The 25,432-nt window shown below is 42.1% G+C and overlaps 3 protein-coding genes and 1 non-coding gene across 5 annotated transcripts in view; 3 read left to right on the top strand and 1 right to left on the bottom strand.

Moving 5' to 3' along the window:
- Positions 1 to 686: 686 nt before the first annotated feature.
- On the bottom strand, positions 687 to 7,812 carry coro1b (coronin, actin binding protein, 1B). Its single transcript, XM_068713259.1, has 12 exons — positions 7,603 to 7,812; positions 7,344 to 7,484; positions 6,194 to 6,399; positions 5,910 to 6,032; positions 5,206 to 5,335; positions 4,288 to 4,469; positions 4,062 to 4,181; positions 3,778 to 3,882; positions 3,523 to 3,668; positions 2,902 to 2,959; positions 2,412 to 2,741; positions 687 to 2,323 (listed from the first exon to the last, which is right to left on the bottom strand). Exons 3-12 carry the CDS (start codon positions 6,395 to 6,397, stop codon positions 2,201 to 2,203), a joined length of 1,521 nt encoding a protein of 506 aa, XP_068569360.1. The 5' UTR covers positions 6,398 to 6,399; positions 7,344 to 7,484; positions 7,603 to 7,812; the 3' UTR covers positions 687 to 2,200.
- A 3,274-nt stretch (positions 7,813 to 11,086) lies between these two features.
- Positions 11,087 to 11,174, top strand: trnar-ucu (transfer RNA arginine (anticodon UCU)). The gene is given in 2 exon segments: positions 11,087 to 11,123; positions 11,139 to 11,174. It is a non-coding gene; the product is annotated as a tRNA-Arg (tRNA).
- A 650-nt stretch (positions 11,175 to 11,824) lies between these two features.
- On the top strand, positions 11,825 to 22,655 carry LOC137874530 (oxysterol-binding protein 1-like). Of its 2 annotated transcripts, XM_068713256.1 has the most exons (17): positions 11,825 to 12,144; positions 13,080 to 13,252; positions 13,525 to 13,733; positions 13,844 to 14,012; positions 15,021 to 15,132; positions 15,262 to 15,445; positions 15,694 to 15,811; positions 16,118 to 16,175; positions 16,333 to 16,497; positions 17,560 to 17,805; positions 18,609 to 18,729; positions 18,974 to 19,077; positions 19,398 to 19,493; positions 19,875 to 20,059; positions 20,387 to 20,622; positions 20,731 to 20,769; positions 20,871 to 22,655. In XM_068713256.1, the coding sequence occupies exons 2-17, from the start codon at positions 13,116 to 13,118 to the stop codon at positions 21,011 to 21,013; spliced, it is 2,322 nt and encodes a 773-aa protein (XP_068569357.1). In that variant the 5' UTR covers positions 11,825 to 12,144; positions 13,080 to 13,115; the 3' UTR covers positions 21,014 to 22,655. The 2 variants fall into 2 exon arrangements, with proteins under 2 accessions (XP_068569357.1, XP_068569359.1); XM_068713258.1 differs by lacking the exon at positions 20,731 to 20,769.
- Positions 22,656 to 24,194: 1,539 nt separating this feature from the next.
- Positions 24,195 to 25,432, top strand: part of LOC137874884 (N-acyl-aromatic-L-amino acid amidohydrolase (carboxylate-forming) B-like) — a 3,188-nt gene continuing 1,950 nt past the window's right edge. Inside the window, exons 1-4 of the mRNA XM_068713858.1 lie at positions 24,195 to 24,321; positions 24,617 to 24,867; positions 24,944 to 25,139; positions 25,294 to 25,387. Of these exons, the coding sequence (XP_068569959.1) occupies positions 24,617 to 24,867; positions 24,944 to 25,139; positions 25,294 to 25,387 (541 nt within the window). The 5' untranslated portion in view covers positions 24,195 to 24,321. The remainder of the gene's footprint in view (positions 24,322 to 24,616; positions 24,868 to 24,943; positions 25,140 to 25,293; positions 25,388 to 25,432) is intronic.

The following is a 25,432-nucleotide window of genomic DNA, read 5'->3' as shown; positions in this document are numbered from 1 at the left end:
ATTTAGCTTAGCTTAACATAAAGACTGGAATTAGGGAGAAACAGCTTGCCTGGCTCCGCCCAAATAAATAGTCCAACACACAACCACTGTAAAACAAGAAATTGTCATTTTTACAGAGCAAAGCTAGCCGTTTCCCCCCTGCGTTATGCTAAACTACGCTAGCTAGCTGTAGCTACATATTTACTGTAGACATGAGTGCTATCAAGTGTTCGGACGTCGTTATCTGCTGTAACCGCCATGTGAGAGCAATGCAGACTTCAGGCCAGTGAGCTTGAGCGGTGGCGCATGCTCACACGCGCTAAAAGCACGTGCTGCCGCCTGGCTATGTCAACAAAGCGAGGAGAAGCTTGGATAACAACACACACAGAGAGGGAGAGGACTTCATTCTCTGCTCAGGTAGACATTACTCCTCTATATCTTTACATAGCAGACAGGTGTCTGCTGCTATATTAATGTTCAGAATGTTAAATACAGTCCCTTTAAGAATACTTAAATAGGATTAATTCAGACAATGGCAAAAAAAAAAGCCAATATAAAATGTGAGAAATCTTCAGGGTGTTACATCCTTTATAGAGGCAATGTGTTTTGTGCGTGTCCATATGTCTATTTAACACACAGCTAACACACTCAACATGCAGACTATCCAAACATAAGTCGACCAATAATTATCACAAACACCACAAAGATGTGATCATGATCAGAACATTTCTTTTAATACAAAGGAGGAATGCATGTTTATTAAGTTTTCACAATGTAGTCTCATTTAATCTGCTACTAGTTTTACAGTTAGTGTTGTGAGGTCAGTGCATAAAGAAATATAAAGTAATAAAGGGATACGCTTTATGTGGAATGTACCATTGACTGACGGGGATGTAACAGGAGAATGCCTCTAAATGTAATGGCAAAAAACACAAAAACAAAATAAATAAAAACAAAAAAAAATTAAAAAACCTTTCCATCTTTTAACACCAATACAAATGCAAACTGTAAAAAATGCTTCCCATTTCACAGTAGTTCCTCTTCTCTGAACTGCTGTTCTGAATAAAGCTAGTGTGTTTTAGTCACACTGTACTGATACTTGTGTTAGGTTATATTTGCATGTTTTGTGTACAGCACAACTTGGGCTGAGTCCACCGAACAACTCATTTTAGCTTACAGCTCGAGGACAACTGATGACTAAACTTGAAATCCTGGTTCTTTAGGGGGCGCCAGACACTGCAGCCTTTCCACACGTGTCACGAGAAGGAAAGAGGCAAGTATTTCTGCGTATTTATATCTCTTAATGATTAAGTGGACAAATACTATGCCTTTTGATATCACAGAAACCTTCGTAAAGCCGCAGCTCGCTCCTGATAACATGAGGTAAAAAAAAAAAAAAAAAAAAAAAAAATCACAAGTGCTACCTTTTCATTGACCGCAAAGACGACACAGAATTACGATACACATACATATTCAGCTACACTCATCAGCTATCAGTCACATAACTCTCACTGTCACGGTCAGGATGTGTGTACCACAATATTTTCCTACGGCTCACCTTACACATGGCGTCCTACAATGAAGCAGTAAAACAAAGCATAAGTCACACAATGAATAACAGTTGGGGGGGGGGGGGGGGGGGGCTGATATGACATCACAGTTTAGCAGCTTTAACTACTTGATTAAATAGCCCTAATGGTAATATTTGTGAGTGCTTTAGGGAAAGAAAATCATGTTGGAGGTACTCATTTGCCTTGCTATAGTAGGTCAACCTTCATTAACTTAATTAAAAACAATGCTTTGAATCACTACTTTGTGCATTAAGGTGAGGCATTTGTGGAACTGTAACACCTTCAAAGCCCTTCAATATTAGTGTGGGGATTTTGCAAAGCTCAAAGCTGCACTATATGTACCACCGAATAGCTGCTACAATACTCCTTCATATGAAAAAAACTAAATATTATCTCAGTCAGAATTCATTCTATGCAGATGACACTTCGGTTCTCAACCACAGTCTGCGAAACAATCACAGAAATTATCAGTGGTCTCATTTTCATCGCAATATTTGACCTGTTTGTAAGCCACCGTGAACCACAGTTAGTCGCTACCCCCGCACTACATTCTTCCACTCGCACAGCTTAAGGTACTGTTGATTCTAGTAAGGCTACGGTCTGTGGATTTAGTGAGTGTGCCCTCCGAATGTAGTGGTCCTCCGCCTCGCTCACACATCCCCGTCCTCGATTCGAGCCAGCTGCCTCTCCAGTAGCTCTATTCTCTGGCTCTGGGCGAGGACGACGGCTCGCAGGGCCTTCATTTCTGCCAACAACTCGTTCAACAATTCGTCCTGCAAGAAGGAGAGAAGGAACAAGTCAGGAAACAAACTTGGAGCACTTACAGTAAATTGTTGGTAAGGTCAAAATGTCTCAACTCGCCTCTCTCTTCGGCCTCTCGCTATTTCCATCCGTCTCCCTCGTGGCTACTCGCGGCTGTGGCACCTCTTCTTCCGCCTCCTTGGCGGCAGAGCAAGGTGTGGTTGTGGGAGCTGCTGCGTTGCCTGTTGAAGGCGGGGCGGCCCCAGTCCCAGAGTCCTGCTTGGGTTTGCTCCTGAGGGTGTCTCTGTGCTTGGACGGAGGAGCCGAGTAGCCGCCGCCCAGAGAGACCAACAGTGGTGGAGCATCCTGGCCGGCGATCCATTCGTCAGCCAGGAGAGCCGGCTCTGAGCCAGCTGTGTCCGGGTAAAGGTCAACCTGGAACAGATCTGACTGTGGAGGGAAGACAGAGACAGAGAAGTGTTTATTATACAGTCATTTTATGTTTATTATACAGTTATGGATAAACCTCCCAGCAATACAAATGCTGCTTTCACTTCCTTTTCAAAATAAAAAGTCATGTAAATTGGTTATTTTAATTTGCATAGCTTACCTTTCGTGGTACAGTCATAGAAATGGGTTCCACTTTCCTTTCATGCAGTTTGTAGAACCTACAGGAGGCCAGGAAATTAGTAATCTCATTAAAGTATAAAGCTTTCTTTATGTTTACAAAGCCCATAAAAAAAAAGCATGTATCTAAATGCTTTATTACGTATTGATGCTAACTGTGGCACTGAGCCGCAATCTTTCCTACAGAACATATACAGGAAATCCAGCACATAGTTTCATTTTAAATAAAGGCTCAGTAACTTCCTATAAAAGCTGGGCACTGTAGTTTTTAAGCAAACATTACTCAAAAAGGAGTAAGAGGTGCATTTGTTGGGGACTATTTTCAGCTGCAGATTAATACACATTTGGTGTGATAGTAAGAATGTTCCTGCTAATGAAGGAACCCAGTAAAATGGTGTGGCTTATTTATTCATTTTTAATAGTTGTAATAATAGATGACTAAGCTACATGAGGTTTTGGCTACACAGGCAATCATTTGTAGGAGCAATTTATTGTTGTTTTTTATTGATGTCTAAGGAAAAACATATAATTTAAATCGCCAGACATTTAAAAATATTTTAAAGTAATGACAAGAATATCAAGGAAAACATGACCAAACATTTACCTGGCAATTTCACACTTGTTGACATCGACGCCTCTTTTACTGAGGAAGCCTGCTCCTCTCTGTGGCTCCTTGCTGCTGTACAAGCTAAGGAAGTGAACATACGGGGATTCGTCTGTCACTTCAAAGTACCGGATGGTGCAGTCCCCCTGAAAGCCAGCAGATGATCTAATTAAGACGACTGAGCCAAAAATGAATTGATACCAATTTTTACCATTTGAGTAATTCTGTGTGCTCAATGCAATCCGTAGGTCCTACCTTTCCACACAGGTAGACCATGTTTGTGTCAGGGTCATAAAAGGGTAGAAGGACCCCATTACTTGTGTCCATCTCCTGTACTGCCATCGGTTCAGAGAGATCCTTCTGTAAAAGAGAAACAAAAGCACAAAACATTTATTTTATAAATGTTTTATATATTTTATACAATATGTACACTTTTCGTCTTACTAAATAAAATGTGCACTACTTCCCACACTGACTCTGAAAGTCGGCATTGAACAATTGTGCCCTGAAGAATCATTCAATATGAACACAAGACTGACCGTATCCCACAATGCCAGCTGTCTCTCGCTCATGCGGCTAAAGCCTGTGGTGAGGATCTTCCCGTCGGAGAGGAACACGGCTCTCATTGGCCTGGTGCCGTCATGGACCTTCTCCTTCACCTGGGAGAACAATAACAAGGCATTGCAATTAAGGAAAGACCCAGCATGCACATGCACAGTATAGTGTGGCATAACGTCTTTTGTATGGCAAGAAATGGGACATCACCTTGAGGACGGTGCCCCGTCGCGGGTCGATGACACGCAGAGCCTTGTCCTTGCAGACGGTACAGACGGCGCTGCCGTCCTTGTTCCAGCAGACGCTGTAAATGAGGTCTGGGTGGGTATCGTTCAGCTGGTACACAAGCTCCCCCGTGCCCACGTTCCACACACAGATCACATTATCGCAGCCTGAAGGGAGGAAAACACAACGCCCAACGATTCTTCAAGTGCATAAATGCAGGAACGTAAGGAGCAATGCCATTAAGAGCTTTGTATACCAAGAAGAGGATAGGAAATTTAGATGCAAGTTAGTACAGTTCTGAAAACAACAGGAAGCTAATGTAGGATTGTAGTAATGTGGTGTGATTGATTTCAGAGGAGACAGAAGGGTAACCCTTTACAGATGGATGGAAGGGGCAAAAAATGATTATTTCAGGATGAGTCAGTTATTTTAAAAAAAAGCCCTGAAAACATATTTTCTCCAAGTTGGTAAAGGATGATATCATGTGCTTCTGAGCACCGATCAGAATACGAGTCTAGGTGTATGGTCAATGTGCTAAATTGTGACCAAATTGTTACAGCAATAGTGAATGGGAATTCCGGGATATTAAATGTTCACCTGCAATTTTCTGTTGTGTTCACACCGATATTTGTTTACAAAGTGTGCTGAAGTAGCATAACACATGACGTGGTTAATGGGTATTTGGTATTTTTCAATAGTGCAATGCACGTCTTTGTCACTGAAGGGCTCAAATTGGTATTATAAGTGTCTGACAACATTATAGAAAGGACCCTACAGAGAAATAAGAGTTTATCACATGGATAACATAACCTAAATAATGTTGGCAGCCATGTTTGTCATGGTTATTGTCAGTATTTGTTTACAAGGGAAGTGAGAAGGAAAGAATGCGATGAGTGAGGTTACCTGCAGTCAAGAGGATATTGAAAGCAGTCGGGTGCCAAGCCAGGATTCCCACTCTTTTACTGTGTCCCTCCAGGTTCACAATGGCCTCGGTCATCGGGCTCGTCAGGCCCCCGTCTGGGATCTGCCACACCTTCAAACCGCCAGGCCCAGCAGACATTTGTTTGTGAATGTGATCCATGCAGGTGCATGAGAGCTACTGTGGTTTTATGTAATACGCATAAAGAAACGCTCTTCAGGCGGAGCAATGAGAAATGTTAGTTTTATTCCTAATTTCTGCTCTCATGAAGACCCTGTGAGTTGTAACTAGTCAGCATATTAACAATCACACTCAACTAAATAGAGATTTTTAACAAAATGTTGTACTATTGCTCTGGAATACTACAACATTTTGAAAAGTACTCTTACTTGTCCGTCTGTTCAATATGAAGCTACAGCTGCGAGACGTTAGCTTAGCATAAAGAATGGTAGCAGAGGGGAAACAGCTAACATGACTAGTCCAGCACATAACCCCTCATACAACCACAAATTATCATTTCTACAATTCAGAATTTGTACAAAATAAACAAACAAGATATCCTGTGTTAATTATTCATTTGTATAGGTGCTTTGACATAAACGGGCTGTTTCCCCCCTGCTTCCAGTGTTTGATCCAAGCTAAACATGGACTCTTGGCAAGAAAGAGGGAATACAAGCGTTAACCATACCTTCACTGTGCAGTCCTCTGAGGCACTTGCGATGATGTTGTCGTCATGAGGAGACCACTGGATGTCCAGCACCGGTGCTGCATGGCCGCACACCGTTGGACACGCCTGGTCGATTCTGCCGCTCTGTGGGAGAAAACAAAAAGTTAAGATCACGACATTAGTGGCGTCCAAAGTCTTGCTGACACATTGCTTTTAGTAGCAGAGTAGAAGATAGGAAACATGATAGAAGAAATATTGATCTGCTGTCTATTTGACACTGAATGAAACGGAGAGGGGTCGTGCACCTTGCTGATCGGCACAACGAGGAAGGAGCCTCCTCCGCCGGCCTCGATGATGACAGCGATGAATTTGGGGTTGACCGCGCAGAGGCCGGTGTCCCACGTCACGCGGGACACTCGGACGTCGTCGATGCAGTGCTCCGCTTTCCACGCCTGGGCGAAGACGTGGCGGAACTTGCTCTGCCTGACCACACCGCGCCGGAAAGACATGTCTGTGGAGACAATTTACAGTTACAGGCACTGCTGCACATTTCTTCAATGTGCCACCTTAATGGCATGGACGGTTGTATTTTTTAAATCTGTTTAAAGATTAAAAAAAATTAAAAAACATGGATCATGTTTGAAAGACTGAGTTGACTGTTCACATGTAATCCTATGTGAGGTGGGCAAAATGTTTGTCATGGAAGTGAAACACACACACACACACACACACACACACACACACACACACACACACACACAAAATTACTTCTTTAGTCCTTTTCCATTCCTAGAAAGCGGCACAAATGACCTCAGATGTGGCTTTCTGACAGCTAATTAAAACTCATTGTACATTCAGTTATTTCACAGCTCATTCAACAAATCCCCAACACCTCTAGGTTGTCAAAACAGCAGGCAAAATTATTTCAGTCTGGGAGTCTGCCCTGAAAAGCTTCAGTGGACAAAAGGGCATGATCCGCCTGAAACCAAAACATGCGTGGCACAGTGAGGAGGGGAAGGGGGTTTGGCAGTCAGAGCTAGTAACTCTATGCCATCTACCAAAAGCTTCACAGTTGTCAAAATTGTATTTTAGCAGGTATGCAGGTTGTCGTCTCCATTTTATTCCTCCCAGTAGCTTGTGAGGATAAAACAGCTCCACATCCATGCAGCTTTGTCTAGTAGTACACTTCCATTCGTCAGCCATTAAATAATGTTCACCTATTGTATAACGGTGGTTTTAATTCCATTCTATATAGTTACAAGATATCCACATAGTATTTTACACCATTTATATTGGTTTCTATTGTTGCCTGCACACAATGCGAGCAAATATGGCTTTTGCGGTGCGTAACGGTATGCGTGCGCGACAAAGGGTGCGCAGCAACGCATAGTTAGTACCAGACTGAGGCATTTTAAGGAAACGACAAGGTTGTTATGATCGAGTACAATAGCATACCTGGCTTTCGACTTTTCCTAATTGGACAACAGACTCTTAAAGACTCGGGCGTGACGAGGCCAATAAAAATAATCCTCCGCCAGCAGCAGTAACTTAATCCTCTACTGTCTCCGGGCAGGCGTTCACGTTGATTGCGCAGACCTATAAACAAAACACGTCCATTAGAAATAAATGCGCATCCTTGCCATCACCAAAAATGTAGCTATTCTCATGTTAGTTTGTCAGTAATTACGCATGTCGGATGTAGTACGAGCCTGACCTGACAGCGCATGCCCCGTGCTGATGTAGAGCTAAACATTAAACGACGCACGGCGACGCCGAATGGAGTCCAATGGATGAAGTCGGAAGAAGCAGACTGGGTAGCGCTAAATGCACACGGCGTCCGTGTTTGCCCCGTCTCCCCCTTTGCAAACGACCAATTTGAAGAGCGGAACAGAATCCCAGACACTTCCGCTAATGGCAGGATATGTCAAAGACTACGCAGGGGAGTCAAGAGGGAGACCGTCCGTCTACATCCGGATTACTGTCTGTCAGACCGGATGTGTACGCATGTGCACAAAACACTACATACCAATGTAGCCGAGGGTTATGTTGCGCCTATACTTTATAATAGTAATAATAACATGGGGCTCCGTAGTCTGCACCAAGATGGCAACCACTTCATTCTCTTTTCACACACTCCACAATAACAATAATTTTCCTCTTCCCCTCTTTCCGTTTTATCCTTCACAATAAAAGCCCCAGACACATACACTGAACAAGTACTTCCTTGAGAGCTCTTAACTCAACATAGCTGACACCAACATTTCGCCCAACAAGGTGCCACCCGCTCATCAAGATGACCGAAATATTGTTCATTCACAAACGTACACACACGCTCACACACCCACGGATATGTATAGAGAACGGGTCTCTTCTTCTTCTTCTACTGCGCATGCGTTGAACAAAAGCGCTCGTAAACCAGTTTTTGAAGACGTGTCGACTTTTGTAAGTGTTAGAAATTGCCATGAAGAATGAGCAATACGCTGCCACCACCTTCTCCCTCCGCTCCCTCTTGGTTAGGATTCCAATGTATTAATATTATTAATTAGTTATGACAACAACTTCACATTAAAAAAATGTCAGCTTTTAATGTCTACCCAAGACAGGATTATCTGAACTCAAATTATGTAGATAAATAATAATAATGCTCACATTTTTCCTATGTCTTCTTCATCATCACATAAGATCCTTGGTTTGGCTCTGCGGGCCTTTTACACAGTGGTGGACAGTAACTAAGTACATTTACTCAAGTACAAGTTAGAGGTACTTGTACTTTACGGGTTGTTTCCATTTCATGCTACTTTATGCTTTTAGTCCATTGCATCTCACGAGGCAAATATTGTACTTTTTACCCCACTTAATTTATTTGATACCTTTAGTCACTTTAAAGATTCTAATTAATAATAAAATATAATCAACAATTATTTCATCATGTATTATTATATGGTTAAAATAAAACGTTTTGATCCCTTAGTGAATTTCACCAGCTCCCTGGCAGTATAAATATAATATAAAAAAAGCTCTACCTTTACCAGCTGCAACATTAAAGTGATGTATATATATATATATATATATATATATATGGTGAAATTTTGTAAGTGTTAGAAATAATAACACAATAATAATAATATATATATATATATATATATATATGCAATATTATACTAAAATTGGCCGTTGTGCAGAATAAGCACTTTTACTTTTTGTACTTAAAGTACATTTTGAAGCTACTACTATTGAATACAGGACTTTTACTTTTAACAAAGTATTTTTACAGTGTAGTATTTATACTTGTACTGGAGTAAAAGATCTGAGGAACGAACAGGAACGAGCAGGATTCGATAGACTAAGGCGCTAAATCTCTAACAGGAAAGAGATCAATATACTCCGTGAGCTCAAAGACGTCGATTGGTTAATTCTTGGTTAATTCTTGGTTAATTCTTGGTTGATTCTTGGTTGATTCTTGGTTGATTCTTGGTTGCGATACGAGCGCTGATTGGCCACCACGGACAATTCCTGGTTGAGTTGTGGTTACAGGTGGAAAGGTGATTGGCTGTTATAACCAAGAATTAGCTCGACTCACGGGTGGCAGGAAGTTGATTCTTGGTTGCAGACTGAACGGCGATTGGCTTTCGCAACCAAGAATTAGCTCGACTCACGCGCTCCTGAATCGAGGTTCCATCTAGATAAAAAAAAAAGAAAATATAAAGAAAACAGAGAGACAGATGTAAATAACAGATGTGAGAGATTAAATGGACAAATCATTTGGTAACACATAACTCAAGGCAGCTGTGTATATTACACTACTGTCAATTTTATTCAGTCATGACACGTGCCGTATATCATACGTATTAAACACAGATTATGTCCCACCTGGGACCAATGGTGGAAAAAGTACACTTGTCTTTACCTTAGTTTACTTTAGCAATACCACACTTTGAAAAATACACCACGAATATCAGAATCTCACTTTAGTACAAGCATCGAAATGTATTTCAAGTATAAAAAGTAAAAGTACTGATTATGCAACAGACACATGTCAGTGTGACATCATATTATTGGATTATGATTACATATGCATTACCTGAGTGCAGTGTATATATTGCGAATGTATGGTGATTAAAAAGTAATTGAATATTAAATCGGTGCAATAATAATGATTACTATGAGTAGCATAAAATATACAAACAGAAGATAAATTTGAACAAATACAAATGCAGATTGTGTATTAACTAACATAGTGACTAACACACAGTCCAGCAAAAGGTGAATAAAAAGGAAAATAAAGATTACTGTGAAAAATATAAAATACAAATAGAAGATACATATCAACACAAATACAAATGAAAATTGTGCAAAAGGTAATATAGCCATTCATTGACTGACAACCTAATGGCAGAATGCTGGTGGCGTTCATCTGTCATTCCGTTACACTATAGACAATGTATCCCTTAACAATATGTGACCAACAGGCAGGTTCGTTTTTCCGTAATGGTAACGTTAAATTGACTTTACATGAATGTAATATTAGTCACGTTAGGCCTAACTAAGAAAGTCTCAAAGTTGTTATCGGTAAGCAGGCTGTAATGTAACGTTATACATCCATTGGTTGATTCTTGGTTGATTCTTGGTTGCGATACGAGCGCTGATTGGCCACCGCGGACAATTCCTGGTTGACTTGTGGTTACAGATGGAAAGGTGATTGGCTGTCACAACCAAGAATTAGCACGACTCAAGTGTTGAGTCGAGCAGAGAAGCACCGGTTCAAGACCCCGCAGGTCCGAAGTACTGAGTATTTACCCACCTCTACCTGTGTACTGTGCTATGTACTCAGACAAGTGAACTGTAATCACACCACTTGTTACATATTCCCCTTCTGAAGACACGTTTTTGATAGATATTACATTTTCATTATTCTCATTTAGCTAACGTTATTGTCATCATAAGTAGAGTAAACTGTTCTAGCGTGTCGTGAATGGAGCTTCAGCGCCACCTGCTGTTTCACATCTCACAAGGCAGGTTCATTATTTGTCCCCAAATGTGTTATGTTGTGGAGTGAATGGCGGTTTTCGCTCGAGGTAGCGCAACACTAACGTCCATAACTTATTAACAGTCTATTATCTCTACTTATCCGGGCCTTTTAATATCTATACATGAAGTTTTACATCTAAATACAACGTAGCTTTTCATATGCAACAAGTGGCTCCGTGGCGCAATGGATAGCGCATTGGACTTCTAGGTCAATCCGAAGGGATTCAAAGGTTGTGGGTTCGAGTCCCACCGGAGTCGACTTTTTAATTTGTACACATACATTAGTTACATATTATCGAAAACATGCACATATCCACAGTGTACAGTTAATTTTGTGTAAACTTAAATAGTGTCCTTTGAAAGGCAATCAGACAGTTTCTTCAAACGTTTACATAACGAGAAAGGTTACTCTTATTATTATGCGTTCTAATCTCTGGTGAGTGCGCTCTAAACATTGTACAGTAGTTTGCATATATTATAATATGAATCTATTTGACGTTATGTAGCTGACGTAAATGTTAGCTAAGCTAGGTAGTAAAAATAATCAAATTAATGTGTAAGGAGCGAGATTCAATCAAGCTTGTTTCCGATTGTATCCTTCAAAATAAAACATATCCTCATTATACAAATAATAGAGTGCACTACAGGAGCAGTTATCAGTAACTTTACTGCTATTCTGTTATTAAAAGCACGCTTAAACGAATGCATTTATGGATATGTATTTAGTACATAATGTATATTTCGATCACCTTTAACTGAGACGAACATTATGACTTGTTTTTATGCAGGAAATAATACCGACACAATGTACTATTACTTTGAAGGCAAATAAACGGTTTCGTCCGGAAAACAATGTCGCCTATCTGTTTCCAGACGAGACCAAATTATGTTGCACCGGGTGTAACCAACGAGCTAACGTTAGGCTAGTTAGATGTAGCTAGCTAGCTTTAGATTCTTACCCCCGTACGCAGCTGTATGATGAACACTAAACACACGATTATTGAGGGATACTAACGAAACTCGTTGGTGTCACTTTATTTTACAACCGCCACGCTGGTGTCGTCGACGTCTTCGGTTTAATTGTTTTCATCATTAGCCGATCCTGTGCTGCTCAGTTAGCTAGTTAGCCTCTTCAGCTAGCTGGGTACAGTAGCGTATGGGAGTCAAAGTTAGCTGTGACTTCACCGGGTGTCTGGTGGCCTGATCTCACATTTTCGGACACGTCAAGGTAAACAGTCATCCGTCGGCGAGCTTTAAAGCGAGCTAGTGAGTTAACGAGCGGCGTGTCTCGCTTTTACCATGTTGTAAATGTGCACGTCAGCTGGTTAAGTTCGAGGAAACACGACACGTTGATGTTTCTGTACTTCATGAGCTGTTACTACTATGACTCCCACTGGCCTACTTGGAGCTAACGTCGGCTAGCTTCTGGTGTCATACTCATCAATATGTTAGAAGTTTTATCAATTTAATGTTGTTCTTTTGTTGATTACACAACTGATCACATTTCCCTGACTATATCATTACAATCACAGGTTTTTTAAAACATTGGCTACTGTGTCAATTAATCATATCTATCCAGGTCATAGGCAATTAAGAAGACAGGATCACACTAAGGGGTTTTAATCCCTCTTTTATGCACATCTTTAATTCCGGCTTCAACAAGTTTTCTTAGTAAAACGTGTCAGCAGTGGATCTGTATTGATTCCATGGTTAATCTTTTACCTGTCATACCACACTGAAAGATCAATATCGATCAGCAGTGTTTTAGTCCTGCTACTGTAAAATGAAATGCTGAGATGATTTGGTATTAACGTAAGACTGTGACTAACTGATTGCAATTTCACAAAGTCCAAGACGACATATGAACATATATTGCCTTTTCCGACACACAGTCAGAAATTCAAAGATATTAACTTTATTGTCACCAAGAAAACCAGCGAAAAATATGCTCATTTGAGAAGCTTGGAGCAGCAAATTAGTGGTTTTGTTTGCCTGGAATAAGTTGAACGATGAATTAACAAACTGTAATTAACAAAATAGTTGCTGATTTATTTGGAGGCAGTCTGCTTTATTGTTTAATTCATTTCAGGCCCAATATGAGAACACAAGCCCTGTCATTTAAAATAAGATTTTTAACTTATTTAAACTCATTTCCCTTTTAAGGTTCCTAAAATCTGTCTGTTGATTTTGGGGGCTGTGATGTCGGAGCCCAAGACCCCCACTCCCACTCCTGCTGGCGACACATACAAAGGATGGGTGTTCAAGTGGACAAATTACATCAAGGGTTATCAGCGGAGGTGGTTTGTCCTGAGCAATGGGCTTTTGTCGTACTACAGGTAGGCTTTCCTGTAAAACACACCAAATTGAAGGATAGCCATGATCATGTCACCAGAGAAACTAAACTACTGATTAGCTGTTGATTAAGCAGGCGACAATCAACCTCAACTTACTCATTTTTCTTTCCTCCTCCTGTTGAATTTCATTGTCGGATCGAAGCCCAAGTTTTGATATTGTACTCACCGAAACACAAACAGTACACGTGCTGTTTTTGTTCCGTTTGGTTAAATTTTTTCCCAAAATGTCAAATCAAACACCCTCTGATTATTAGGACCCAAGCGGAGATGGGCCACACGTGTCGAGGCACAATCAACTTGGCCACAGCAACGATCACCGTGGATGACGCCTGCAACTTTGTCATCTCCAATGGTGGAGCACAGACCTATCACCTGAAGGCCAGCTGTGAAGTGGAACGTCAGCGCTGGATCACTGCCCTGGAACTGGCCAAAGCCAAGGCAGCACGCATGCAGGCTGAGTCAGGTAAAACACAGGCAGCCGGGGGGGGGGGGGTATTCAGTGTCTTGTGAAAGCCTTTTTATTAAGTTAATATTAAATGTTTTTTGCTTTCCCTTTGCTTTGATCATAAACAGATGACTCGGGGGATGACTTTTCCCCATCCTCCCCGCCGGTAGCACCCGGACAAGGTGGCGGATCACAGAATTCAGAAGTCCAGTCTGCTCTCAGAACACTCGGCAGCAAGGTGGAGGACCTCAGCACCTGCAACGATCTAATTTCAAAGCATGGCTCTGCCCTCCAGAGGTCAGGCTTTAACAATCTATTGCTCTCTCTCTCTCTCTCTCTCTCTCTCTCTCTCTCTCTCTCTGTGTCTTTCTCTTTCTCTTTTTCTCTCTCTCTCTCTCTGTCTTTCGCTTTCTCTCTCTCTCTGTCTTTCTCTTTCTCTCTGTCTTTCTCTTTCTCTCTCTCTCTCTCTCTCTCTCTCTCTCTCTCTCTCTCTCTCTCTCTCTGCTTTCTCATGTCTCTTCTATCTTAACATAGAAATTAAGGCTCCAAAACACATACATCTAAAACATACGCTTACTAATGTTTGACATGAAGACTCCATATCAAAACCTTCTTTGAAGTAATGTCCTTGTGTCCAGAATATATCACTGTTGCTTTGATTTGTAAAAGAGCATGTAAATGCACAAACACCGCAGTGGACGGACAAAACAAGCATGAGTTATTTTAATTTAATTTAACTTTTTTTCACAATAAACATTTGAAATGATGAAGGCACTTGCAAATCACAAGGTAGTAAAAAATGTAAACCATACGTTTTGGGTAAAAAGCAGAAGCAGGAAATGATTTGTGGAGGACGACTGCAGGACACAGATTGGAGGCTTATTGTTTTCTATTCCTGAAGACCAAGAAAATATATCCAGTCTTAATATCCGGTGATCATGCAGCTGTGAAGGAGGTTGTATTTAGAGCTGCTTGATCACTTTGTTTGCATTTCATCTTAAACATCTACAGACAAAGTGACTCAGTGGAATTGTTTGAACTCAACCGATAAGCTGTTGAAATGTTACAAATGCTCTACTTGTTGAGAGACTTTCCCCTGTGACGCGTACAGTTTTATTCTATTTTTAAACCAATTGTACCCTTCACGTCTTAACCTTTTTCTCAGGTGAGTCACCACCCCCCTGCAGCAGCGAGTTATAATAATAAACCTATTAAATCTGAGGCTGATGGCCTTTTTCAGTGTGCTTTGATGATATATGGTCCCAACTCCTTATTCACATTGTACATTTTTCATATCTATTGCAGGTCTTTATCAGAACTGGACAGTTTGCGTATGACTGGAGAGGCTGGGGATAAGATCCGCCAGGTGACAGAGAGGGCCACACTGTTTCGCATCACCTCCAATGCCATGATTAATGTAAGTGTCGCGTCCTCGCTCAGTTTATCTATTTCTTGTCCGTGTTTAATGTACAAGATGCTCACATTCATTGAACGTTGCGTACCAAAGGTTTCCAGTTTGAACCTGTTGGATGTTTTGCACCCTCAGGCGTGCCGAGACTTTCTTGCGCTCGCTCAGGGTCATAGCAAGCGGTGGCAGAAAGCCCTTCAAGCGGAACGGGACCAGCGGGTCCGGCTGGAGGAGACTTTAGAGCAGCTGGCCAAGCAGCACAACCACCTGGAGAGAGCGTTCAGAGGGGCTGCACAGGCTAATGCTACTACAGACAATAAAAGTAAGACGTGACGTTTATTTTACTGATTTTTATATTTTTGTAAGTCTCTATAGATGCCGCTCAAGAATGCACCTTTCGTAAATTGAATTTCCAAATGATCAGGGCTTCCATAGTAGTTTGCTTGATAATTGTTGTCAGCAATAGGCAAAATGCTTGTCATGGAAAGGTTATTAAGGGTTAATTCATATCTGTGAATAGATTTTCAGTTTCTGTGTGGGGAAACACTGACAAAGCAGTGTTTTGTTAAGGTGCTGCCGGGCCGGGGAAAGGTGAGGCCAGTGACGAGGATGACGACAATGAGTTCTTTGATGCCATGGAGGAAGCGCCTGAGTTTATCACTGTTCCTGCAGACCCCCAGTTCCACAAGTCAGTGCACACTCATTCGTCACGAACACGTTGACCGCAAATGCAGCCACACAAAGAGATGCTTTTTTTATTGTTGGATTCCCAGGCTATTCAACCTCAGGTATTTCTCTTTTGTTCAACTCAGTTCCTGGTTGGACACACTGGTATGAGATGTGGTAAAGTCACACGGTTCATGTCTTCACCGCTCCCTTAGTTAGGGTTGAGAGTTGGTTGAACCAGTTTATACTCCTTTTCCTTGTATGATAAACTGACAGTTAATGTAACCACACACTGACAGATTCTCTTTGTTTTGACATCTCTTCACAGAAGGTCGAGCAGTAGTATCAGCGGTTTCAACAGTGAAATGTGTCCTGATGATCAATCGGTAGGTTTCGTTCTGGTCTCTGGGATGGCTGTTAAAAGACCGGTTCGCCTCATTAAAATGATTCTAACCATAATTTATGACTATAAATATATATTGCAAAAAGAAATACAGTAAACCTGTTTTGAAAGTTTATTGACAGACTTTTCTGCATTTTTAGCTTAATGAGGAGCCTCTAGCGATGAACCCGGAATCTCCCTCACAGGAGTTGGTACCACTGAAGAAGAGGCGGACACGCATTTCAGACAAACCCAACTACTCCCTCAACCTGTGGAGTATCATGAAGAACTGTATTGGCAAAGAGCTGTCCAAGATCCCCATGCCTGTGAGTATTCTCGTCAGAGGTTACTGCAAATCAAATGCGACTTACGGGAAGTTTGTTTGTCAACATCCCCAGTGAAGGCCTCAGGCAGTTTCACATTCTCTTCTAAAACCCCCATTGGCTGCTCTTTTCATGGCTTTGTGTTGTCACCCAAAAAATGCACTCACTGTGAGAAGCTACCTGTTAAGATCACAATCCTTAAAGATCTTCTGGCACCAGCATTCTGCTGTGATGTGGGTTTCACGAAAACACCCTGTGAGAGTCATCTGTGGTTTACATAGTTCTGTTGACAGGTTGAATGACGCGCCAATCAGAAACAAGTTGTTTGTTCCATCAGAGACTTATCGGAGAGTTATATCTGTGACTTGAGTGCGTGTCCTCCTCCAACAGCATCTTTTCATCGAGCGCAGCAGAAATAAAAATGATAATTCATAACAACAGTTTTTATTCGGGGCACAAACCTGATACTGTGTCTTTGGTTTGGCTTAATGCATTCATCAACAAACTACACGTAACACACTTTGTCTGAACATTAACACAGTAAATGAGGAAGAACAAAATACACCGATTCAATCCAACATGTAAAGACGAAAATATTCCACGACCTGAAACATGCCTCACGTCACGACACAAGCACTGGCCAAACTCAACCTAATAATATATATATATATATATAATACAATCATACAATGTGCTCGTTATACAAACGGTACATTCTTTTTCAAATATTAAGCCCGCTCAGTATGTATATTGGTCACAAAAAGAGGGATCCTTATCAAGATACTTTGTTTATAGTATGTGATACTGTTTTTATATTAGCCGAAAAACACAATTGCCAATATCGGTATCGGGCTTCAAGAATCCAGTATTGGTCGGGCTATAGAATAATATATAATGAACTATACTGTATATGTTATATAGTATAAGTGCATGCCTTATATTTACATGTGTAAGTGGGCCTGTTGTTGCTTAGAAAGACCATGATAGTAGAATGTTACATTTGAAACTAAATGTTATGGGCACTGTGAATGTGAATGTGAATTTCCGGATCGTTCCGCTCTCTAGGTAAACTTCAACGAGCCCATTTCCATGCTGCAGCGGTTGTCGGAGGACCTCGAGTACCACGAGCTCCTGGACAAGGCCTCCAAGTGCCAGAGTTCGCTGGAGCAAATGTGCTACGTGGCCGCCTTCTCCGTGTCCTCCTACTCGACCACCGTCTACCGCACGGGCAAACCCTTCAACCCTCTGCTGGGAGAGACGTATGAGCTGGACCGCCGGAGAGAGAGTGGCTACCGCTCCCTCTGCGAGCAGGTGAGAAGACAAACGCAACACAGAAAGATGCAGCGCTACCACCAAGGAAGTGAAACTGAACAAACAAAGAATTAATCTATCAGGAAGGAAGGCTTGAGAAAACAAATGATCCCATTGACTCGGCGTTTTGATCGACTATAGCTTCCTTTTTGCATTCTTTGAGGGATGCTCATGTTACAGAGAAGTAATAAATGTGTCGAAAGAAATCAGGGCTTTAAGGCCATGTTTATCGTAATTGAAGGTTAGAGGCATGGCGGTTAAACAGATGATTAAATTTTGTATTATAATTATTTGTGGTAGCAATATAAACTCTAAACGTTCATGTTATTGTGATGGTGGCATTTTGACATAACGGTACCAGAGTCTGATGAAAATATATCTTTTGGGATAATGTTTAATTTGGTGCACACTCTGGCATGGAAGGTAAAAAAAAAAAAATGCGAAGTCCATTTTTGTTTTTGGGTAAAAAGCAGAAGCAGGAAATGATTTGTGGAGGGCGACTGCAGGACACAGATTGGAGGCTTATTGTTTTCTATTCCTGAAGACCAAGAACATATATCCAGTCTTAATATCCGGTGATCATGCAGCTGTGAAGGAGGTTGTATTTAGAGCTGCTTGATCACTTTGTTTGCATTTCATCTTAAACATCTACAGATAAAGTGACGCAGTGGAATTGTTTGAACTCAACCGATAAGCTGTTGAAATGTTACAAATGCTCTACTTGTTGAGAGACCTTCCTCTGTGACGCGTACAGTTTTATTCTATTTTTAAACCAATTGGTCACGTCTTAACCTTTTTCTCAGGTGAGTCACCACCCCCCTGCAGCAGCGCATCATGTGATTTCTGATCGTGGCTGGACCCTGAGGCAGGAAATCACTGTTGCCAGCAAGTTCAGGGGAAAATACATCTCCATTATGCCCTTAGGTAAGAGACGGTGTGGTTCAGAACATACTATGCACGCCTTGAGGTTCAAACATAATTAAGGGTGTGACTATGATGTTGCAGCTTTCCCCAAACATGTCAGTCAGTGTTCCTGTGAGAGATAAATTCTTAAGGTCCACGGAATGTGACAGAGCACACCTTTTGTCTGTTGAAAGATTAACGGTGTGTTTTTGTTCGCTGAAGCTTATTTGTGTTTCCGTTGTCTTCATTTTGTTTTTCCTCGCAGGCACAATACACGCAATCTTTGAAAAGGGCAACAATCACTACACATGGAAGAAAGTTACCACCACAGTGCACAACATCATTGTAGGAAAGCTATGGATCGATCAGGTGAGACTGACGAGAGTTAAGAGTAAGATGACACATTTACACATACAATTGTGACGCATTTTATGTTTTCTTATACACTGGAAATGACAGCGCACTCGTCTGTGCAGCCTTAGGAGCGTAGCACCTTGCATTGCGCTACACACGTTTGTGTAGGTGACACACAAATCCTTTGAAAGCGCCGCCCGACTTAAATGTGCACACCGTGTATTTATTGCCATGCTGCCAACCCTAAATGGAAGTTTGAACTTTTACTAGTTTAAAAATGTCTCCACAGTGTCAGAGATTTACTTCAAAACGTTCTTTTTCTTCCTTTCTGCCAGTCGGGGGAGATTGACGTGGTGAACCACACCACCGGAGACCGCTGCCACTTGAAGTTTGCGCCTTACAGCTACTTCTCCAGAGATGTTGCCAGGAAGGTGAGGAAAAAAGGCCGCGACGGCGTGTGATGCGTGGCTGGCAATGGGCCCCATCCCATCCTCCTAACCCCCATCCCATCCTCCTAACCCCCTACTTCAACCTTCATTTTTGAGCTCGCAATACACTGACTGGCGAAACACAGACTATGTCATAATGACAAATACCGGTTCATCCTGTTTGTGTGAAATCAGACCAGAAATAACCCCAACATACAACTTATTGAGTATAACCAAACTACAGGAAGACTTCCATGCCCTCCACCGTGAGACCAGTCATGATGCTTCACTCCCCCATTATCTCTCTCTCTCTCTCTCTCTCTCTCTCTCTCTCTCTTCCCCCCCCCCCCCCCTCTCTCTCTCTCTTCCCCCCCCTCTCTCTAGGTGACAGGTGTGGTGATGGACAAGGACGGCAAGGCCCACTACGTGCTGTCAGGCACGTGGGACGAGAAGATGGAGTTTTCCCGGGTAATGCAGAGCAGCAGAGGAGAGAATGGTACGGAGGGCAAACAGAAGACGGTCTACCAAACCCTCAAAGCCAGAGAGGTTTGGAGGAGGAACCCTCTACCGTAAGTACCATCAGTGCATGGTCAGGTGTGCGTAACGTTGTGCTCTAAATAATATGACAGACTGAAACGCACTAAAAAGACATCAGTGATCCAAGAACAATGCAATCATATACTGTACAATTCATACCACTAAGGTACTGCCTTTCTTGTAGAGCTACTTGTACCTCGAGAAGATATACAGTAGTGAGTCTCTGTAGCGCCAGTCTGCCCTCGGTCCAGAGAACGAGGGCTTGTCGATAATACATCTATGGTCCATGTGCGTTTTGATTAAAGGTCTACTCGGCCCTTTGACTTTCAGTGCTGGTCTTCCTCTTTGCTCTACCACAGTGAGGGAGCGGAGACCATGTACTACTTCACTGCCTTGGCGCTGACCCTAAACGAACTCGAGGAGGGCATGGCTCCCACCGACAGCCGGCGGCGGCCCGACCAGCGCCTGATGGAGGACGGCCGCTGGGACGAGGCCAACTCGGAGAAGCAGCGGCTGGAGGAGAAGCAGCGCAGCGTCCGGCGGGAGAGAGAGAGGGAAGCTGCCAGCCAACGCACCTCCAGCCAGTCAGAAGAAGGTGAGTGTCTAGTGTGCGTTATCTGTGTTCCTCTCTACCATGCATGGGGAAAATCTTGGAATAAAGGGGAAAAAAAATTCTATGATTCCCCCTTTTCTCTTCCAAAAGCTGTCGATGAGGACTCTCTTACTGATCCGTCCTTAAAAAGCAAGTACTACTATATTGCCGCCTCCTCACGCTTTCATTTCTGTTTGAATCTTCTATCTAGATCATCTTTTTTTTGCGAACACAATTTGTCTGTCTTTCAGGCGCCCCTTATGACAGCTACCAGGCACTTTGGTTTGAGCGCTGCGAGGACCAGATCACAGGTGAGCAAATCCATATCTATAAGGGAGGCTATTGGGAAGCCAAGGACCGTGGCAGCTGGGAGGGCTGTCCGGACATATTTTGACTTTGGCATTGACGGCAAAGTGTCCACGAAGAGACTGATCCATCAAAGTCCATCCCACCTCCCACCCCCCCCATCTGGACAGTTGACTCCCTCCAGTGGTTCTCTGTTCTAAGAGATCTCCAGGACTGTCACTGCTGTCTGATCCAGCGGGGGAGCAGGGTTTCTCCTCCGGCACCCCCTTCATCCCATTTCGGTTCCTGTCACCTAGAGTCTTAGCACCTTAACACCTTGTTGCCGTCACACATCTGAGAGGACTGGAACAAAAAAAAAAGAAAATGTTGTGCTGCTTTGACTGAGGGGGGAGGTAATGAAATGCGCAGTGCTTCCAAATCATGAGTTGATCATTGATTTTAGTCTCTCTAATCACGTCTGTCAGCAGCAGGACAGTTTTTGTGGTTCCCTGTGAGATAATATAGTGTTCCTGTTGTCATCCACAGCATTGTGTGCTTTGGTTAAAAAAAAAAAAAAAAAGGGGGGGGGTTAGACCTGGTTAATATATACAATTGTGTATAGATATGATTCAAATAATTTCGTTAAAAAGTCAACTGGTGGCCTTCAAGACGTTAGCGAGGATTTCTTGTTTATCTCTCTGATTTAGTGTCTTAATGTAATGAAGTGACGGTTCTAGTGTGCTTGTGTGTATGACTGCATATCTGCTCTTCCATCACTTTACAACACTGCCACTGTGCAGTACACTGTGTTTAAAAAGAAATGATTGTCTGAAATACAGATTGAACCTCCATACCCATGTATAGTAGGTAGAAGAGATTTATTTATTTTTTTTCCATCACAAAGGCCTGATGAAAATATTGATGGTTTAAAGTTTGATTTGGCTAACGGGGCCCTTTCTCTTTGCCTTTAGAAAAGAGCAACCGTCTCTCGTTTGTATTTACAGTACACCTGAGTGGATATGATGCTGACATTTTTAGAGGTTTCTTGTACAAAAATTAAAACTTTGAAGAAGTAGGGAAAAAGACTACAGAGCTGCAAAATGGCAACGTGCTTGTTCCAGTGCTGAGGAAATCTCACATTAGTGCAGTTTTATTTCATAACAGTTATGGAAATTCCCCCTGTTCACAATATTGGAATAATAGTCTTTCCATTTTGCAGAAAGAAAATGAATACAGTGGTGAAAATTTACCTTTGTGTATCTGCTGAAGAGTTCATACATATGCAAGTACATTTTGACACCAAAAACATGGGATTGTGTGTGTGTGTGTGTGTGTGTGTGTGTGTGTGTGTGTGTGTGTGTGTGTGTGTGTGTGTGTGTGTGTGTGTGTGTGTGAGAGTGTGAGAGTGTGTGAGTGAGTGAGTGAGTGAGTGAGTGAGTGAGAGAGAATTTCACAATTTTGTTTGTAAGTGTACTTAAAAATGAAGAATAATGAAACAAAGGATTTAAAAGCATTGCAAATAACTATGATTTTATAAATGTATAGAAATTCATTTAGTATTGAAAACTGTACGGTAGTTTTTTTTTTCTTGTATTTTTGGTTCCAGTCATGTTATTGGAAAATGACTGTCTTCATTTTCAGAAAAAAGGGAGTTTCTATACTTTACTGAGGGGAGATATGACATGGTTCAGTATTTTGTATTAACACGGAAAAAGATAATGTAATAAACAAATGCTGTGATGTCAAACAAATAGCTTTTCATACTGTTCTTTGATTTAATTTGCTCCAACACTACCATCAATTATTAATTGGGTAGCAAAATGAACGACTTGCCAGATACATTTTTTGGGAGTTTCTGTCATGTTCAGTAGGAGCTCAAGATGGGATGCCAAATTTTGTCAATAAAAAAATAACACCCAATGAAAACAGGTCTGTGTTCTGTGGTGGAAAAAACTATTCAATAGTACCGAGTGAGTCCTATAATACTGAATACTCTTAAAAGAGAGTCTTTAAAGTATTTATCCTCTGCGCAGACAAGACTCACTCGTCACACAGAGTGCCTGTGTTGTCTGTGGGACGCAGAGAGTGACCTGTGTTGTTTGAGCACATCTTTTAAAGGGTCAGAGCATCAAGAGAGGAGGGGGAAGGTGTGTTTCTCACCAAGACATCTGTTTTGTTTCTACTCTACACATTTCACAATAGTACCTGTAACAAAACATTTTTTCACAGGTATCAAAATTAGATTTTAAGCAAACAAAATGCTTTTTTAAAAATCCCATTTTATTTGTACGTTATTGTTAAATTGCAAAATATATGATGAAAATGTTCCGCATTTATTAAAATAGTTGATTGTGAAAAAAAAAAAAAAAAAAATCAGTGCTTTCCAGAAATGGGAGTATAAAAGACAATGAGGGGACATATGGAGCATCAAAACAGCTGCTTTAGATAAAAAGTAAATCTTGACTGATAAATCCAGGGCCTGGCCAGTTTATAGACCGATGTTGGCTTAATGCGGTATCATATTATCGGTATTTGCGTTAATATTAATTGTAAACATCAATAAGTTGCACCATAGACATGCCGGGTTGGATATGTTTGAGGCATTTGAGTGAAATTTGTGTCAATAAAACTCACTGAATACAGAAATGATCTATTTAAAACGCCACTTGACACAAGAAAAAGTTCTGAAAAATGGATATTAAAACAAGACTAAACCTACTAATCCTAGTTTTTCTTCAGCATCCAAACTCTTGTGTCTGTATCTACAGTTTAAGATTTAATCCGTGTTTATTTTCCCTGTGAGAGGAGCGGTTACTTTCACTGTACACATCACAGGCGCCTCTCCTGCTGTCATGCCAGCAGATTTATTTTTAGCCAATATATCTCTGAAAGGTAGACTGGAACCTACCATCCTATACATGGCGCAGAGAGAATTGGGAGGGGAGGGGGGGCTCACAGTTTGGCAGACCACACAGTTGCTGGGACCAAAGGAAGCGACTGATGCGCCACATCACACTCAGGACACACCCTGCCTACCATAGAGTATAGTACAGTGCAGTGCAGTGGACAAGAGGTGGTAGAGAGACGGTGAGAGTTTGCATAACAGGCAGCTATACGGCCTGTACAGAGGGAGGGATGGGAATGCTGAATCAGTGAAACTGCATGAAAGCCTGGGAGAGGGTAAACGGCAGAGGGAGAGGGAAGAGAGAGGGTAGGGATAGGCTAGACTGGGTAAGATGTACAGTACGAATCCTCTTCATTCATTTCACCTCTTATTTGTGAATGTGGAGCTGGCCGTTAACTCTGTTTTACCTTGAGTCAAGAGACTTTAAATAGACTTTTAATCTCAGTGCTGCTTTAGAGTACAGTAAAGCCGGAACTGCCCCTTAACAGTTTGCAGCGAGCCAGAACAGCGAGGTAAGGTTAAAAAAAATCAATGTATCTGCTTTGTGTTGCAGTTGTTGTCTACAATGTGCCCAGTGACATCAACACTGGAGTAAGTTATACCTCCCACTGAGTGAAACCAGGGAAATCAAAAATGCATGTGTAATTTTACATCATTTGATATTGATGCATGCGGAATAAAAAGAGATACAAATAGTGTACGAGCAGAGAAAATGCGAAACCGGTCTGTGCGAGTGCCGGTCAAAACTGGATGCAGCATATACAGTAATAGAGGAGGATTACAAGATCTCTGCCTGCTCTCGCTCAGATGGAGGTGGACGAAGTGGTGTGTTTGCCAAGGTTGTCCCGGGTCGCCGTGTGCGGCGGCACCCATGGCAATGAGCTGTCTGGGGTGTACTTGGTGAGAGAGCTGCTGAAGGTGAAGAAGGAAGTGATGGAGAAGGAGGAGGAAGAGCCTCTGTCGGTGTTTATGGTGCTGTCGAACCCGCGGGCCGTGCAGCAGTGCCGCAGATACGTCGACACCGACCTCAACCGCTGCTTCACTCACGCCACCCTCAAGTAAGGCGAGGAGAGGTGACGCTGCTCGCGGTTACTGTTGTGGCGACGATGATCAGATTGTTTCTCTGTCTCCCAGTGGTCCCACATCAGGCGCTGTCCCCTACGAGCTGATCAGATCCCGGGAACTGAACGCCACGCTGGGCCCCAAAGGAAGTTCTGGGGCAGTGGATCTTGTTTGCGACCTCCACAACACCACGGCCAACATGGGCCTGTGCCTCATCGCGTACTCCGACTGTGACTGGATCTGCCTGCACATATTCAGACACCTGCAGGTAAGCACAAACTGTTCCTACTCACTCAAGTCAAATCAGTTCACCTTGCATGTTTGAGGAACTTTATAGATTTGGGTACACTTAAATGGAACAAAGAACTGAGGTCGGTAATGGTGATGAAATCTAAAGTTAAAGAGTGACTTGTCATTTTCAGAGGAAGATGCCAGATATACCAATGAGGTACATTCATTTTGAAGTCTCCAATAAAGAATCATATTCCCTTGATTCAGTGGGAAAGCATGGCTTTGGTGAGTTTTTCATATTTACAATAACGCTAGTTTATCAAAAGCAAC

Source organism: Cebidichthys violaceus, unplaced genomic scaffold (genome assembly GCF_023349555.1).
Source record: "Cebidichthys violaceus isolate CVI_PGR_0920_01 unplaced genomic scaffold, fCebVio1.0.p SCAF_19, whole genome shotgun sequence".
NCBI classification, from domain to species: domain Eukaryota; kingdom Metazoa; phylum Chordata; class Actinopteri; order Perciformes; family Stichaeidae; genus Cebidichthys; species Cebidichthys violaceus.
The sequence above is the reverse complement of the archived record's forward strand: the minus strand, read 5'-3'. Positions and strand labels throughout refer to the sequence as shown.

What these genes read in the sequence shown, in the direction of transcription:
- coro1b (XM_068713259.1), bottom strand. Translation starts at nt 6,397, where the DNA reads ATGTCTTTCCGGCGCGGTGTGGTCAGGCAGAGCAAGTTCCGCCACGTC. An exon ending in GACGGGGCACCGTCCTCAAG is followed by an intron (nt 4,182 to 4,287) that starts GTGATGTCCCAT and finishes TTGTTCTCCCAG; the next exon opens with GTGAAGGAGAAGGTCCATGA. An exon ending in TGGTCTACCTGTGTGGAAAG is followed by an intron (nt 3,669 to 3,777) that starts GTAGGACCTACG and finishes GCTGGCTTTCAG; the next exon opens with GGGGACTGCACCATCCGGTA.
- LOC137874530 (XM_068713256.1), top strand. Translation starts at nt 13,116, where the DNA reads ATGTCGGAGCCCAAGACCCCCACTCCCACTCCTGCTGGCGACACATAC. An exon ending in TGCTACTACAGACAATAAAA is followed by an intron (nt 15,446 to 15,693) that starts GTAAGACGTGAC and finishes TGTTTTGTTAAG; the next exon opens with GTGCTGCCGGGCCGGGGAAA. An exon ending in TGTGTCCTGATGATCAATCG is followed by an intron (nt 16,176 to 16,332) that starts GTAGGTTTCGTT and finishes CTGCATTTTTAG; the next exon opens with CTTAATGAGGAGCCTCTAGC.